This window comes from Trichoderma evansii (assembly GCF_050947405.1).
Source record: "Trichoderma evansii strain SZMC 28006 chromosome Unknown GGI43scaffold_48, whole genome shotgun sequence".
NCBI classification, from domain to species: Eukaryota; Fungi; Ascomycota; class Sordariomycetes; order Hypocreales; family Hypocreaceae; genus Trichoderma; species Trichoderma evansii.
The window spans coordinates 44,271-61,554 of NW_028145158.1; the positions used below are offsets into that span (position 1 = coordinate 44,271).

Here is a 17,284-nt window from a genome sequence, read left to right on the forward strand (position 1 = left end):
CATGCTTTATTTACTTACTAAATATTAACCTCCCACTCCTCTAAAGATATTTAAAGAAATCGCCCACAGCCATATATACATGCTGCCTTATCGAGAATTGCTTACACGGTTGTCTGGCTACCCAATGATTAATCTGGAACCCTATACACTTTATCCACAACTGGTTCTCATTTCTTATCTCACTCTCGGCGTAAACGATCACTAAGACTTATCTACATCTCCCTTAGAAAGATTATAGCTTTCAACCCTAAGAATGCCAAAGTCACATTCTCCTTGTCAGCAGGGTAGTTGTATTCTTATTTCTTCATGATAAGTCCAGGGCGGAGCTATAATGACCCGGGGTAATGTGACAGTACTAAACTGGGACAAGCTAGCGTGTATTGATGACTCATGAACAAGGTTAAAACACGATACCAATAACCTTCGCCCCTTCACCTGATTGAAGTTCATGAGGATACAGCACCTCATCACGCTAACTTGAATTATTATCTGCCAGGTTGTTACGGGCTGCCTCAGACTATGGATATGAATTCACAATATGGCGGCCAGACTTCCTCTAAGCAAGGGAAACGAAATAAAGGCAATGTCGCGTGAGTAACCTCTGAACTCTCCTGGACTCCATTACCATTGCATGTCATGCATCTTTTACTGACTCTATATGTACTTATTCCAGTTGCTTACAGTGTCGTGAGCGAAAGGTTCGTTGCTCGGGCACGTATCCGTGTGCAAATTGTACTCGTCGCTCAACAGAATGTGTGTTTGAGCATGATGATCGCAAGGTTGTCATATCAAAGAAGTGAGTATATGCCCCCAACACGGCAATGATAACTGTGTTGAGATTTGTGGCAGCTTGCTCAGTGAGTTGAAGCGAAAAGCAGAGGATTGGGATGAGGCACAAAGGCAAACGAAAAAAACCACCAAACCCTCTACAGGTTCAAGTCAGCATCTTCCCAGCCTAGACGCCTTGTCATACTCAATCTGTAGCTCACAAGATGAATGCAGATATCCCGGAAGCGACATCAGATCCCGAGCCTTCTGTCGACCATGGCCTACCCCGGATGATTAATCCTCTGGTGACGCCCCCGTCTAAGTTTGTAGTAGATCATCAAGGCAAGAAACGTATGTTCACATGAGATATTGGGTAATAGTTGGGACTAATTAGTGCAGGCTTCTTAGGGCCGTCATCCACATGGGCGTATAGCCGTCATGTCATGGGTATGATCAGACAGGTATTCCTATCCTCCCAGTATGCCCCTGTTTGTAATGCTGAGACAAATCACAGTATGTGGACCAAGAAGTGTCATCCGAGGTTCCACTTAACCATGATGGAGCTGCTTTTAGCATAGAGCTTCCTAGCATGAAGCACTCTGACGCTGCAATCAACAGAGAGACACTTCCGTCGCTGGATTACGCTCTTTACCTCACCAATACCGTCAAGTTCCATGTTGCCCAAACTTATCATCTATTCGATGAACAGCGCTTCATGCAAAATCTCCTGTACATTTATACGGATAGTCCGCCGTTAAGTGCTGAGAATAGAATGTGGTATGTTCAGTACTTTCTCGTGATGGCACTCGGCAAAGGACTGCTTACTCGCGGTATGTCTAAGGCTGGTTCACCAGGCAGTGAGTACTTTATGAAGGCCATGGAGCTTTTCCCTGATGCCAACGGACTCTACCAAGAGCCGATACTGTCGATTGAGGTATGCTGCGGTCTTGCTTTATATCTCCAAGCTGTGGACCACCGCAATAGTGCTTATTTATATGTAAGTATTATTCATGAATGTGTACTAATGATGACATTGACTTGTCTTGCATAGCTTGGAGTGGCTTTGAGAATAGCCCTTAGTCAAGGGCTCCATCGCGATATAATTGGCGACTTCTCTAACGATCCGGAGGCCACGCGATATCGCAATGCTTGGTGGACACTTTACATCCTCGATCGCAAATTTTCGTCCTTGATGGGAGCTCCGATCTCAGTTCATGATAGTGATATCTCTGTTCCGATTCCTAGCAGCCAGACAGCGTCGGGGGAGTCAAGCGCCCTTGACATGCACATTAAGCTGTCTAGGCTCAAGGCCAAAGTTCTGAACAGTTCGCCACACACTCTCAACCACGCATGACAATGGTCAGCTGATACGGAGAATAGCTGTATATGGTATCGATGGAAGATTAGATGCCTCGTTCCCAAAAAGTACTCTGACCATATTAAGAGAGCTTGCTGCGTTGGCAGTTGAACTGAACTCATCACCTGGCTTGAAACTAGACAGTCAAAGTCCAGTATCGCGAGTTTCTGCAACGTTGAACCTTTGTTATCACCAGGTGGGCTACGACTCATCTATTGCTCTAGAAATGGACATCTAAACAAGAGTTATAGTGTATCGTGCTTGCTACGAGACCTCTTCTCATGTGCCTCTTGCGGGATAAACTAGAGATGAGCAGGAGAGCCAGTGATGCCAATTGTGAGATTGTTGAGCCTATCAAAGCTCTGCTGAGAACATGTTACGACTCGGCGCACAAGTCTCTTCGTATTTTGACAACGCTGCAATCGCAAGACCTACTAGGTGTGATATTACTCCATCAGACCAAGCAGCCAATAGATTCAAGCTGACAGACTCAAGAACTCTTTCTGCCATTTGATCTTGACCACACATTTTCAGCAGGCTTTGTTCTAGCTCTCATATCTGCCATCCAACCATTTCCAGACGCAACAGACTCTTATTTTGAAACTACGATGCATCTTCTGGACTCTCTGATCGCTGGTGGCAACCTTCCTGCACGCTTTCGACGGCAAGAGCTTGAGCGATTCCATGAAATGTTGCATTTGATGAACCAGCAAGACGACAAATCGCAATCTGCGGGCCAGGAAAACGACTGTATTCCAGTCCTGGGAGAACAAGGCATCTCGCCAAACGAGATACTCAACGTTGCTAGCATGTTAGATGGCCATTCACATCCTAATTTGGATCTCGATGATGCAAACAGCTGGTTATGGGAGGCTGCTGGCTTAGAAGGACTTCCGTCAATTTGAAAGAGGACAAATGATATCGGTACACCAGGTATCGGGACTCTATACCTATACTAATGGATGAAACTTGAGAGAAGTATCATAATTAAGATTGTTATATTCGGTATACCATCTCGCGACTAAATTGTGGGTGTTTTAGGCAAAACCTTTCACAATCACCCCTGTCCTCGTAATCCTCTTACCCATACTTCGTTCCTGTTCTCTAGAGGATCTACAGATCTGTTTGCTTCTGACTCTTTGACAGGCAAGGCATGAAACATAGGCCTCTTCTTCGATATTATGAGTTAGTGGTAACAAACTGCTTGGTTGGCCGGCCAGGCCCAGATGTCTTCGCCCCAGGAAACGCTACTTATCTCGGTTACTGATAACGCACATTGATAGCCTTAACGCCATGGCCTGACGATTATCGCAGATTGCGGGGGTGGCCCACCTGATGACCTAGATTGTGGTGTAGCGCGTCGAAGTGCCACTCGGTCTGGAGAACCGAGCTCAGATAAGCCTCGGGCAGGGCCACCGAGTCTAGACAAGGCTAGCGTTAAATTAGACACGACTCAACCTGCACGAGGGCTATTTCTCTCTTCTTCAAGATATCATATATATATATATATATCATATATATATATATATATATATATTTTCATATTTTCATATTTTCATATTTTCATATTTTCATATTTTCATATTTTCATATTTTCATACTATCAACTTATTCTCTTATACCTCTGCCATGTCTAAGCCGCTTGAGAAAGAGACCGCCGATAGCATCGGACGTGTCGAGTCCAACACACCTGGAGAGATGGAACAGGTCAACGACCTCCGGCGAGATTTTAAACCACGCCAAGTCTTTATGTTCTCAATTGCTTGTGCCATTGGAACAGGACTTGTTATTGGTACCGGAAGCGCGCTGTCAAAGGGAGGCCCCGGAAGTCTCTTAATTGCCTATCTCCTCATTGGATGTACTGTCTTCTTCGTCATGACAGCTATTGGCGAGATGGCAACCTTCCTCCCTATGAATAAAGGATTTGGAGGATATGCAACTCGAGTGGTCGATCCAGCTTTTGGGTAAGTAAAGTTCCCTACAGGTATACTTGCATATCCTTACCACTAAGTCCAGGTTCGCAGCTGGCTGGAACTACTTCCTCAAATATATCATCGCCACTCCGACAAACCTCACAGCCGCAGGGCTTGTCATTCAATATTGGAGACCAGACCTGAATGTCGCGATCTGGATCACAGTCTTTGGTGTTGCTATCGTGACTATCAATGTGAGTGGCTCGCCAACATTCATGGGTTCTTCAACTAATAGTTCGGCAGTTCTTACATGTCAACAGTTTTGGTGAAACCGAGTTCTGGCTGGGTATCGCCAAAGTTCTTATCATGACTGTTCTAATTCTCAGCACTCTTGTGGTCGCGTTGGGTGGCGGACCAAACCACGATCGATCGGGTTTCCGATACTGGAGAGACCCTGGCGCATTTGCCGAGTATCTTCTTGAGGGTCCCAAAGGAAGATTCCTCGGCTTTTGGGCTTGCTGTTGTCAAGCATGTTTTGGATTTACTGTATGTCCCCTCAATGACTTGAGACTACCTTCTAACTGGATCGATCGATAGGGTACCGAGGTCGTTGGTATGACCTTCGGCGAGACCCCCAACCCTGGAAAGAACGTTCCACGAGCCGTAAAGCAGACATTTTGGAGAATCGCTTGCTTTTACATCATTGGCGTACTGGTTCTCGGAATGGCTGTCCCTTATGACAACCAGCAGCTTATTGGTGCTACTCAGCAGTCGACCAGTGGAGGTGAGTAGGCTTGCAAACACGACTACGGCGTCGATTCTAACAGAGTATTGCAGCTGCATCTCCTTTTGTTGTATCGGTCAGGCTGGCTGGAGTGCATGTTTTTGCCGATGTCATCAACGGTTGTCTCCTGGTCTTTACACTCAGTGCTGCAAGCTCAGGTATTTCACCATTGCCACCGATTTACGACAAATCAACTGATCATACCAGATATCTATTGTGCATCCCGGTCTCTTTACGGTCTTGCAAAAGACAGTCAGGCGCCACGACTATTCACAAAGGCTCGTGAGAATGGCAATCCCGTCTATGCAGTTGGCTTTACTTGCTTATTTATTCTTCTGGGATATCTCAATGCAAGTAAGTCTTCGTCGACCGTATTTGGCTATTTCGTCAGCCTGGTCACAGTATTTGCCGTTCTCAATTGGGTCGCCATCTTGATAACCCACATTCGCTTCCGTCAAGCACTGAAAGCACAAGGAATTGTCGTGGCTGACCTGCCATACGTTGGGTTCCTTCAGCCTTACGGCTCGTACTTTGCACTGTTCATTTCGCTTCTGGTAATTGTATTCAATGGTAAGTCATCTCATCTACAGTGATCGGCTGAGTAAGAATTAACACTATTAGGTTACGATGCTTTCATCCCTCATTTCAAGCCAGATACTTTTGTTTTAAAGTACCTCGGTACCGTCATTTTTGTTTTCAACATCGTATGGTGGAAGGTTGTACACAAGACCAAATTGTGGTCGGTTACAGAGATCGACCTCACCACAGGCAGGCGACAGTGGGAGGACACGGAGAGCAAGAATGATGCTACTTGGAATGGCGGCCTTTTGAAAAAGATCATGCGAAAGTTCACAAAGTAATCGCGCAATCCAATTTGGGACACAATATTGGAGACATGGAGCTGCCACCTGCTGTCTCTATTAGTGTATCCGTAGTGTTTGTTATAGTTCGTTTTATATAGAATTATGCGGTGGTTATATTGATAAGAAAGTACATAGTGAATTAACATGCCACGCAATGGTCCCAAGGTAGGGTATACATACCTAGAAATATAATCAAGGAACAGAACTGCAATACGTCAGTTTAGGAAACCTAAAAAGAGGAATGTCAACTCATAAGTATTCTGCTAATCTGCTAACAATCTTCACTTGACACATCCTAGAGATTTTTAGTATCTAGACAAATTTATTTGAACCTTAAGCAATCAAGGTCGACAGGACCTCTTACCAAGGGATATGGTCACAATGCTTCGTCCAAGTAACCTTAAAACTCGACTCCTTTAATATCGCCCTTAGATTCGCGATAGGTCTTGCTCTCGTCATGCACGACAATCTCAGGGCTTGTACCGATGCGATCCGGAAAGCAGGATGTATTGACTCACTTTACACTATCTTCAAACAAAGACTATGTACTATTGATTGCATAAAATACCTTCAAGATTGACTTTCCAGATATTATTAGATCAATGCCCTTGGTTGAGCCTCCATGCTGATTTCCCCACGAACAACCTGATCCAAAGACTTTGCCACCCTATTAATATTGCCCTGATTGAGACCCGAGATATTGATTCGGCCGTTTGACGGAAGATATATATGAAATTTGTCCTTAAGTAACTGACATTGCTGTGGCATGAGATTGAGGTATCTGTAAGAAATGATCAGAGACGGTCGGTTAAAGGCATTATCCGGTGTGAGCTTACGAGAAAAGTCCAGTTTCTTGCAAGATATGGTCCCAGTCTCCTGGAGTCTATAGCAAGTCAATCATGGGCGCCATTTGAATCGGTAGTTCAACTTACATTCAAGACGTTGGTCAATTTGTAGTGCAGTTGTTTGCGCAGGCTTTTCAATCTATGCTGTATCTCGGATAGCTCTTGCAACCTATTCAAATTTGGCATCATCAGTCACGGGTCACACATGTCAATCTCCACATCTGATAGGCACTCACCAGTCATCAGCAAGTTGATCTGACTCTAGAACAATAGTGACAAGACGGCTTCCATATGCGGGAGAAGACGAGAACTCCCACCGTATCAAGCATCGGAGGCGATCGCGAACATTTGTCGCTGTCTCGGGATTAAGGCATACAGCGTGTAGGACACCGCATCTCTCTCCATACAAGGCAAAGTTCTTGGAGAATGATTGGCATATAAACATCTCAAACCCAAGGCTGGCGAACAGTCGGACAGCATAGGCATCTTCTTCGAGGCCATCACCTAGGCCCTGATACGCGATGTCGAAGAAGGCAAAGTGGCCATGCTTCTTCATCACCGAACCAAGTGTTTGCCATTGTTCTTTCGTGGGATCGGCGCCGGTTGGGTTGTGACAACAAGCTTGGAGGACGAAAACGCTTCGAGGAGGAGCTGCCTGCACTGCCGAAAGGATAGAGGAGAAATCGACGGTCCGCGTGTTGGTGTCAAAGTATGAGTATTCTAACACTTCCAAGCCAACCAGTTCGAAGATTGGCTTGTAGTTACCCCAGGTCGGTGTGCCAACGAAGACTTTTGGGCGTGGTGAGATGGACTGCCTCAGGGCCAAAGCAGCGATGTGGTTTGCCCCTGTCCCAGATATGGTCTGGACTGATGTAATCTAACCGTTTCAATAGGATGTTATCAGTTCTGGGAGCTGTGAAGACTTACGTTGCCAGAATCCATCGGTTGACAATTCTGTCCAAATATAAGGCGAGCAGCATTGTCCAAAAATCGCTCATTGCCGATAGTAACCTCATACTAAGTCGCAAGGATAAGTCGTGTAACATGAAGCATGGACATCAAGGAAACTCACGTCGTGGCCTGGATCATTCTTGGCTAAGACTGTCTTGGCCTAATATGATAAGTACGAGTCAGCGCTTTCCCCCTTTATCCAACCGAGACTGGTCTGACTGTACCTGTGCAACAGCCCCAAGCTCACTATAGAGGCCATTCTCATTTCTGTAGATACCGACACCAAGGTCAGCCTTCTCGTGGCACGTATCGTTGTCGGCAGCAATTTTCAGAAAGTACATCGGGTCAGCAGGACCCTTTCTGATCGATGAAAACATTGTGAGTTGCTGAGTAAAATAACAATCAATCCTTGTTCCTTGATTGCTGTGATTGGCAGGCTAGACAAGATAATGGAAAATTTCAGCCGCCCATGCTTTTAAGTCGATCAGAAACATTACGAAAGCGATTAAATATTTGTTAGCGACGAAGATTCAGAGATTACGGGCGCCAAGACCGAGGTTCAAAGCGCGATAACTAGCATCGCCTAAGTGGGTTGCTCGGTGGGCCATACCGAGCTTGCCACTCGCACATCGCTCGGTCTGCATCACCGAGCTCAGGGTCTGGGAAATATCTGATATAATGCAATAACTTGGACGTGTAATCATTCAATCTGACAGAGAGTTCCATACTGAGGCATTACCTCAATCTACTTCAACATGCTTGCTTGCCAAAATACTCTCGTGGAGAAATTTGCCGCCGGTCAGGTCTGCAAGGTGAGTTAACAGCGTACACTGTGCTCATTTTTGTCTATCACATCAAATTTAGTCCGCATCAAACTTCTCGACATGTCAGATCCCTAACGCAATGGTAATCTTAATAGGCACTGGGAGTTCGACTTGTTACAAATCCCCAAGTGGTTCAGTTGGCCAGAAACGCGTCATGTGACAGCCTCTTCATTGACTTGGAACATTCGACTCTTTCGCTCGACGATGCCAGCAAACTATGTGGCGCAGGACTTAACATAGGTGTAACGCCTTTCGTCCGAGTGCCATATCAATGCGGAAATGGTTTCGTACAGAAAGTTCTTGATGGAGGTTCCATGGGCGTTATCTTTCCACACGTAACAAGTGCAGGTATGTATCAACAATAAAGACAAGTGTTAGATGTCTAACCCGTGTAACTTCGACTAGAGGAAGCAAAGGCCGCGGTAGCCATTTCCAAATACCCACCACAGGGATGTCGATCGATGACAGGCCAACTACCCGTGATATCGCTCAAGATATTTCCTCAGCCGCAAGTGATCAAGGAAATCAATACATTGGGTTCGACCGTCTTTGTCATGATAGAAAACGAGTCTGCTATTGAAATGGTGGACGAGATTGCCTCAGTTGATGGAGTCGACGTTGTTCTGATTGGATCTAATGATCTGGCAATTGAGCTAGGTGTCCCGGGAGACTTTCGCAGCGAGGTTTTTCAGAGTGCTTTAACCAAGGTCAGCAAGGCCTGTAAGAAACATGCCAAGATTATGGGTCTCGCAGGCATATATGATCAGCCAGACATTCACCACTGGGCCATCCATTCGTTGGGTGTGCGTTTCATCTTATGTCAACAGGACTCGGGCTTGATTGCAGGAGGTGCTGTGAAATGTCTAGCTGCTATTGAGAACATTGAAACCATGTCAGTAAAACATGAGAATTGAATAGTCTAGTTTAATAAGGGTGATAATTAACTAGTTCCATGCTACATCCCATTTCCTTTACTGCCAATCTCGTGTTGCATATTGAACACTTCTATAGGAAGATTATTAGGAAACTCATTACACTGACAAGTTGAAGATGACTAAATTATAATATAAATCGATTCAAAAGACAAGTTATCGCCACTTAAATCTTCCTATAAACAAGTTCTAGGATAGAATGCCAGACTTGACGTTACAGGTCGGGGCCAATGCCGACTGGCTCATCAATCTTGAACGTTACAGGCTGGTCCTGCGTACAGATATCGTCGGCCGGGCCAGTACCATGGCTGTTATCGCAGACAGTAGGAACATCAGACCCCCCTCGGTCAGCATGACTATGGAGTATTCAGCAAGCAGTAACCAGCATAGATGGCGGTGGGTACACATACGAATCTCCGACATCGTAATACACCATAACAGAAAACTCTGCCCCGTTTTCCCGCGCCAAAGCGTAAATGCGTAATCGGATTCACCGCAACGCAATATATCGTCAGGCACAGGGAATGCGACGTTTTTTGCAGAGCACTCCAGGTCTTGAGCGTCATCGCCATTCAGTTTGAAGGAGACGCTTTCAATCTCAACACCGACTAGGCTCCCTTGCTTGTGCACGGAAAGGCCAGATACTATTACTAACGCTTCCCACCCCATGGCGACTGACATGGGCGCCCGGGCGCGCATGCAATTGAATGGTGAAAAAACGCTCGACTACGCCAAGCGAACTAGAAAAAAAAAAGACTTATGGAAATACCTCGCTACTCTCAAATAATGTATTATTTACGGCTTTACAGCAATACAGTCTCCAATCTTCCTAGGAATTAATGGTCGTGAGAAGAGCCTCGTGTGATTCGTACAAGCCTTCCGGTGGAAGGACATCTTCCACAAACGTTTCCTCGGCCATTTCTAAATTGTTGATCGGTGGAGAAGAACGCTCAGTGGTGATTAGTCAGTTGCGCGCCCAGGCGCCCATATATCGGTCGCCCCACCCCGGCTGCCTCGAACGGAGTACCATGTAAAAAAAAAAAAGCGCTAATGGCGACATGGGGTAGATACCCTAGACTAGCACGCTATAGACATGGGGTAGATACTCTAGACCAGCACACTATACGGATAGACATGGGGTAGATACCCACTGCGCAATAATTTATCAAGTCGCGCCGCAGCTCTATTAAAAAAAAAAAAACCCTGCGCGGCTTAATAAAAATTATAAATATTTTGTATATTTAAGTAAAATATAACTAGTAAGCCCTGGTAAAGGGGCGCGCTTTAATAAATTACTAGAATAAGTTTAATAAAAAAAAGTAAGGGAGGTAATAAGAAAAAGAAAAAAAAAGAGAGAAAAAAAAAGAGAGAAAGAGAAAGAAAAAAAGATAGAAAATCCAGGGGTTACTGATATTTATTATGAAATTATCTAGATTTTATTTATAAATCCAGTTATATAAGTTCAAATAGGCCACAAAAGCCGGCGCAATAAAGGGCTGTACCTTGCCCTTAGTTTAATAACTGGGTGGATAAGATATATCCAAATATAGCTAAAAGATTCCGCCAGGTTAGCCATCAGGGTCCTCTAAGGCAAGATTGCCCGGATCACTTAAGGTTTAAAATACAGCTTCGTACACTAAGATAAAGTTCTACACTAATAACTCAAACACTGTAACTAAATAACAATAGGGAATTTAACAGAAGGAGCCTAACAAAAGGAAGCCACTGTTAAGTTACAGGTATATATATATATACCCTTGATAGCTCTTTTTTAAAAAATAAACAAAATCCTTCTATATAAAATAACTCTTAAGTATACAAATAATATAAAAGATCTAATAATACATACAAATTTAACTTAAATAAAAACACTTTATACTATTCTTATAAAAAGAATATATAATATAATAAGAAAGCCTTGTAATAGCTTAAAATAACTTTGCAGTTAATTGTAATCTTTGATATATAACTAATTAAAATATTATAAAAAAAAAAAAAAAAAAAAAAAAAAGTATTATAATAATAAAAGTTTTAAAAACTATAAGTATTATAATTACAAATCAGGCCAAGATTATTACTTATAATAAAATTATAAATATTTTTATAAAGTAAAAAAAGAAAAAAAATAATAAAAAAGCTTTTAAATTTTTTAAAAAAATAAAAAAAAAAAACTATTAATAATATTATTAAGAAAGCTTTAATAAGGAATTAGTAAAGGAAATAAATATAATTAACTGTATTATTATATTAAATAAGAGAAAAGAGATAGAGGGTAAAAGCTCCCTCCCCTCTTTTTTTTTTATAAAAAAAAAGTAATAATAAGTTAAAATAATAGTAATAGTAATAGTAATAGTAATAGGTAATTTATTTTTTTATACCTAGTTTGTCGAGGGAAATAAGTCGGACCTGTGTGCAAGTGGAAGGTTGTTGTTTTATTTCCTAGCTAGGCTGCAAAGCAGCTCTTTTATCTAGATCACTAACTAAGCTATCAATTGATTAGCTGACCAATCAGCTGATTAGCCTAGGCCCGACTAGGCAGTCCGTCATACTAGGAGGAAATTATTAAATTATATATATATATATATATATTTTAACAGACCTTTGCAACGCACCTTGCTGATGAGAACAGGAACGGAAGTAAAATGGTTACTCCGGGCAAGACAGCTTAGACAAGATATAAAGAGATTGAGATTCTCTTTACTAGATAGGAAATCAACACACGTTCTTTACATAAGATGACCCCTAGCTGGCGCCGTGGCCTCGTTCCTATGCGAACAGGCCGGCGGCAGCTAGATCAAATAGTTCTGTAGCATGTTCTTGCTCTGTGGTTTTAATAGCAGTATAACAAGCTGGGTTTTCGTTGTTGTGTTTGTATAAGTGTGTCACGGTCGGGCTATTGCAAGAAGAGTGATAGAGGATCAAGTGGGACCAGATGCATCTTTGTTGCTAAATAGCTGCTAGGTATTATCAAAGGACTATATTTATCTCTGCCCTTCCTTCTTTTCTGAAAGGAATCTCTTTTCTTTTATACCTTCTTCCTTGATGGCAATAAGGTTCTAGCTAGTTGCGTCAGACCTTCGTGCTTCTATCCTCGGTCCAAGGGCTGAAACTGGTCAGCACAGCTTAGATCATCTGTTTGAGCCTGAAGGTTAATAGCCAGTTTCTAGCTAGTTGCACCTAAGCTTCTTTGTTACCTGACAAAGTGTAAGCTAGTTTAAAGGTGCGTTCCTTACTTGTTGATAAAATATAAGCTTATAAAAAAATAAAAAAAATAAAAATATATTAATAAGTTTTATTATAAATTTTTTTTATATTATAGTATTTTATTATAATTTTAAAATATTATTTTAAATTAAAATTATTTTAATATTATTTAAATTTTATATTTAATTAGCTATTAATTAAAAGCTAGAAATTAATTAAAAACTAATTAAAAAATCTTTAAAAATATTACTATTCTTTTACTTATTAATAATAACTTTAATAAATTTATTTTAAATTTTATATTTATAAATAATAAAACTAGTATTTTTATTAAATTTATAATTTTAAAAGTAAATTAAAAATTAATTATAAATAACCCAGGGATTACTTATATTAATATAAATAATAAAACTTTTAATTAAAATAAATAAAAAATTAGTAATATTAATATTAGTTTTATAGAAAGTATTTATATAAGTATTTTAAAATTATTATTTTTTAATAATTTTTTTACTAGTAATATATTTAATAATATAATTATATTTAAATTTTATTATTTAAATTTATTTATATTTATATTACTAGTATTTTTAAAATTTAAAATACCAGGGATTAATATTTAATTAGTAATTAATATATTTTTAAATATTTATTAAATAATTATATTTAATATTTAAATTTAAAAACTTCTAGGTAATTTATTAATAAATAAGAAATATATTTTTAAACTAGCTTACACTTATATAAATATAATAATAAAAACTTAGTTTATTATATTATTATTAAAATTACAAAATAAAAATATATTATAAAATTATTTAATTTAACTGCTGCTAGCTTACTTTTATAAAAATAAAACTATAATAATAACTAAGGGTTATTTTATATAAAAAATATATATTATTTTTTTTATTTAATAAAAAAAAATAAATTTTTTTTATATTTTATTTATTTAAGTTATATTTAAATTATTTATTTTTTTTATATTTTTTTTTATTCAAAAAATATATTATAAAAATTTATTAAAAGTTTTTTTTTTAAAACTTTTTATAAAATAAATATTTTTTTTAAAACTTTTTATAAAATAAATATTTTTTTTATAATTTTAATAAAAATTTTTTTTTATATTAAAAAATATTTAATTTTAATATTTTAATTATAATTTAATAATAATTATATTAAATTAAAAAAAAAAATAAAAAATAAAAAATATAAAAATATAAATTTTTTTTTAATTTTTAATTTTTTTATTTATTTATTAATAATTAATTTCTTTTTATTTTAATTTTTTCTTATAAAATAAATTTAATTATTTAATTTTATTTTACTTTTTTATATTATTTATAATATATATTTTTTATAATTACTTTTTTAACTTTTATATTAATATTTATAATTTTTAATAAGTTAATTATATATTTAACTTTATATTAAATTTAATTTTAAATTTATTTATTTATTAATTTAAAAAATATTAATAAATAATAATTTTTTAAATAAAAAAAATAAGTAATATTTTTTAATATATTATTAAAATATTTTTAAATTACTTATATAATTATTTTATATTTAACTTTTTTTAGTTTTATTAAATATTATTAATTAATTAATTTTTTATATTAATTTTTTTTTTTAATTTTATTAATTTAAAATAATTTTTATATAAATTATTTTATAAGTATTTTTTTTATTAAAGATTTTATTAAATAAATATATAAATTATTTATTATAAAATTTAAATTTTTATTAAATAATATTTTTATTATAAACTTATAATATTTTAATTAATTAATTCTTTTTATAAAAATAAGTAAATTATTACTTATAATAATATTAATATTTTTTTATTATTAAAAAATTTAATTTTAATATTATTTTTTTAAATTTATATAAATTTTTTTAAATTTTTTATTTTTTAATTATATTTTTATAATAACCTGGTTACTAGATTCCTAGATAGGATTAGTAATATAAAGGATTTTTAAGGGATAAACCTGAGGTCTAGGTTTATAATACCAGATAAGTTAAAGAATTTATAAGTAATAATAATAAGTAATAATAATTAGTCACTATTAAAATTAATAAGACTTAATAAGTTATATTTTAATTATATTATAATTAGTATATTAATAATTAGCTATTTAAATTATTTAAATAAGTATAAAAAATTAAACTTATATATTTAATTAAATATTTTAAATTATTATAAAAAATTATTTTTTTAAGTTTTTTTAAATTATAAAAAAAACTAGTTTTTTTAATTTTTTTTTTTAATATTAGCTAATGCCTGTAATTAATTAATTAGTTTATAGTTAATCTAGAATAACTTACCCTGTAAGCCTGTTATTATAATTATAAGAGTTAGGTTATAATATAATACTTTTTCTCTGTTAATCTTACTTTTAAAACCTAGTTATTATAATATATAAATACTTACACTTATTTTTTTTAATAAGTGTTTTTTTTTTTCTTATATTTTTTTTTTCTTATTATTTTTATTATATTTAATTACAAGTGTAAAAGAAATAAAAAGAATATTTTTAAATAAAAAAAAAATAAGTATAAAAGCCTTACTAATATTATATTAAAAAATTTTATTTTTATAATAAAATCCTATATTTATTATAAAACCCTGGGTTATAAATATATTACTTTAAAAAAAAATTCTTATTATTATTTATATTATATTAAAAATTAAAAATTTTATTATAAAGTTTTTAATTTTATACTTTAATAAATATATAAAATTACTAATTATTATTTTAAATTAAATAAGAAATTTAAAAAAGTAAAAGAGAAGTAGCTTATAATAAGTATAAAAATTAAATATTTTTATATTTAAAAGTAAAAGTAATTTAAAAAAATAAAATATATAATTACTTATAAAATTAATAATTTAAAAAAGCTAAAATATATTAAAAAAAAAAATATAAAAAGTAAAAGGTAATAAAAGCTGCTTATTAAGTTATTATATTATAGCCTAATTTTTCTAAGGCTAACCTTACTTTCTTTTTAATAAAGCTTATAAATTTTTTAAAAGCCTAGGAGATAAATTTTAAGCTAATGTAATTTTTAAGTTTTAATAAAGCTTTTTTACTAATATTATTAAATTTTTAAAATATTTAATAAGTTTTTATATTTTTTTTTTTTTTTTTTTTTTTATTATACTTAATAATATTATTTTTTATTATTTTTTATTTTTATAATATTAATATTTTTAATTTTATATTTTTTTTTTTTTAATAATAATTTTATTTTAAATAATTTTTTTAATATTTTTATTAATTAGTGTTTTTTTTAATAGTAATATATAAAAAATTAAATATATAAGTTTTTTTTATTTTTCTTATTTTTTAAAAGGTTTAAATTTATAATTAATTTTTTTAATTTTTTTTAAAATTTTATAAGAGCTAAGCTTTTTAAAATTTAGCTTATTATTTAATTTATTTATTTTAATATTTACTTACTTATTATTATATATATACTATAATAATTAAATTATATTTCTTTTTTAAAAGTTTAATTTTTTAAATTTATATTAATTTATATATTTAATTATTTTTTAATATATAAATTTAAATTATATTTTTAATTTATTATATAATTTAATTATATTTTTAATTTTAATAATAGCTTTTTTAATATTTTTTTTTTACTTAAGTAATTTATAAGTCTTAGATTTAAATTTATAATTAAAAAAAAATAATAATTTACTTATAAATTTTAATTTTATATTATTATATAAAAATTATATAATTAAAAAAAGTTTTATTTGATTCTTTTATTTAAAATTAATATAATAGTATAGTTATATTTTAATTATTTAATTAATTTATTTTATTTATTTATTAATTTACAGGTAATAAGTTATACTAGTTTTATAATTTATTTTAAGTTTAATAATAAGTATTTTTTAAAATTTAAATATAAATATATTTTTTTTATTAAAAATTATTTCTTTTAATAGTTTATAATTATATATAATAAATTTTATTATTATATAATTTAAATTTTTTATATTATTTACTTTTTTAAAAGGTAAAAAATAAATAAATTTAATAAGTTTATTAATATTAATAAATATATTATTATATATTATTTATATTACTAGTTTTTTAAATTATAGTAGTTTAATAATAAAATTAAATAAAATTAATTTTTATAATTATTATAATATAAGTAATAATTATAGTTTTTTATATAACTTATACTTGGAGTTTTTTATTTATTAATATATATTATATTTTAATATTATGTTAATAATTTTATTTTTTATTTTAATAAATTTGTAATAATATTAGTAATATTAATAAAATATATTAATTTTTTAATATATAATAATAATTATATTTTAATATATATTTTTTAATATTTTAATTTATAATTCTTCTAGTACTTAAATTTTATTATTATTTTATTTTAATATTCTTTTATTAAAGTGTATTTACTTTAAAATTTATTTTAATATTAAAATTTTTATTAAGTTTTTTATTTTATTAAAAATAAGATTATATTTTTTAATAATAAATAAAATATTAATTTATATTTACTTATAATTTTTTTTATAATTTTTATATAAAATTTAAATTTTTATTTTAAATATTTATTTAAAATATTTTTTTTTTTAACTTAAAATATTTATTTTTTTATTTTTAATTTTTTTATAATATATAAATTTATATTTATAATTTAATAAAAATTTAAAATATTTAACTTATTATAAAAAAAGTTTTTAAATTATAATAAAATAAATAATATTATAATAATTAATATAAATTTTAATTTTATAAGTATTTTTTAAATAATAATATTATTATTTTTTAAATATTTTAATAATTATTAT

General features: G+C 33.1%; 5 protein-coding genes across 5 annotated transcripts; 3 read left to right on the forward strand and 2 right to left on the reverse strand.

Moving 5' to 3' along the window:
- Nucleotides 1-519: 519 nt before the first annotated feature.
- GGI43DRAFT_432496 (uncharacterized protein) lies at nt 520-3,744 on the forward strand (the record flags this gene model as incomplete). Its single annotated transcript, XM_083209589.1, has 10 exons — nt 520-590; nt 674-796; nt 850-938; nt 1,003-1,119; nt 1,168-1,229; nt 1,283-1,765; nt 1,820-2,093; nt 2,149-2,321; nt 2,377-2,563; nt 2,621-3,744. 10 exons carry the CDS (start codon nt 520-522, stop codon nt 3,028-3,030), a joined length of 1,989 nt encoding a protein of 662 aa, XP_083055059.1. The 3' UTR covers nt 3,031-3,744.
- Nucleotides 3,452-5,878, forward strand: GGI43DRAFT_305591 (amino acid permease/ SLC12A domain-containing protein). The gene is made up of 7 exons (XM_083201606.1): nt 3,452-4,089; nt 4,142-4,292; nt 4,342-4,584; nt 4,636-4,822; nt 4,876-4,980; nt 5,030-5,392; nt 5,444-5,878. The coding sequence occupies exons 1-7, from the start codon at nt 3,755-3,757 to the stop codon at nt 5,680-5,682; spliced, it is 1,623 nt and encodes a 540-aa protein (XP_083055060.1). The 5' UTR covers nt 3,452-3,754; the 3' UTR covers nt 5,683-5,878.
- Nucleotides 5,879-6,177: 299 nt separating this feature from the next.
- GGI43DRAFT_419309 (pyridoxal phosphate-dependent transferase) lies at nt 6,178-8,022 on the reverse strand (the record flags this gene model as incomplete). The annotated part of the gene is made up of 7 exons (XM_083207657.1): nt 7,706-8,022; nt 7,603-7,641; nt 7,458-7,547; nt 6,767-7,407; nt 6,618-6,699; nt 6,522-6,568; nt 6,178-6,466 (listed from the first exon to the last, which is right to left on the reverse strand). Coding segments are annotated over exons 1-7 (1,234 nt in total), but the record flags the coding sequence as incomplete, so codon positions are not given.
- A 99-nt stretch (nt 8,023-8,121) lies between these two features.
- GGI43DRAFT_432528 (Pyruvate/Phosphoenolpyruvate kinase-like domain-containing protein) lies at nt 8,122-9,219 on the forward strand (the record flags this gene model as incomplete). Its single annotated transcript, XM_083209590.1, has 3 exons — nt 8,122-8,293; nt 8,401-8,653; nt 8,711-9,219. Exons 1-3 carry the CDS (start codon nt 8,237-8,239, stop codon nt 9,217-9,219), a joined length of 819 nt encoding a protein of 272 aa, XP_083055062.1. The 5' UTR covers nt 8,122-8,236.
- A 232-nt stretch (nt 9,220-9,451) lies between these two features.
- On the reverse strand, nt 9,452-9,906 carry GGI43DRAFT_426707 (uncharacterized protein; the record flags this gene model as incomplete). The annotated part of the gene is made up of 3 exons (XM_083208700.1): nt 9,452-9,593; nt 9,648-9,684; nt 9,732-9,906. The coding sequence occupies 3 exons, from the start codon at nt 9,904-9,906 to the stop codon at nt 9,452-9,454; spliced, it is 354 nt and encodes a 117-aa protein (XP_083055063.1).
- Nucleotides 9,907-17,284: the final 7,378 nt, after the last annotated feature.

What these genes read in the sequence shown, in the direction of transcription:
- GGI43DRAFT_305591 (XM_083201606.1), top strand. Translation starts at nt 3,755, where the DNA reads ATGTCTAAGCCGCTTGAGAAAGAGACCGCCGATAGCATCGGACGTGTC. An exon ending in TTGCTATCGTGACTATCAAT is followed by an intron (nt 4,293 to 4,341) that starts GTGAGTGGCTCG and finishes ATAGTTCGGCAG; the next exon opens with TTCTTACATGTCAACAGTTT. An exon ending in ACTCAGTGCTGCAAGCTCAG is followed by an intron (nt 4,981 to 5,029) that starts GTATTTCACCAT and finishes TGATCATACCAG; the next exon opens with ATATCTATTGTGCATCCCGG.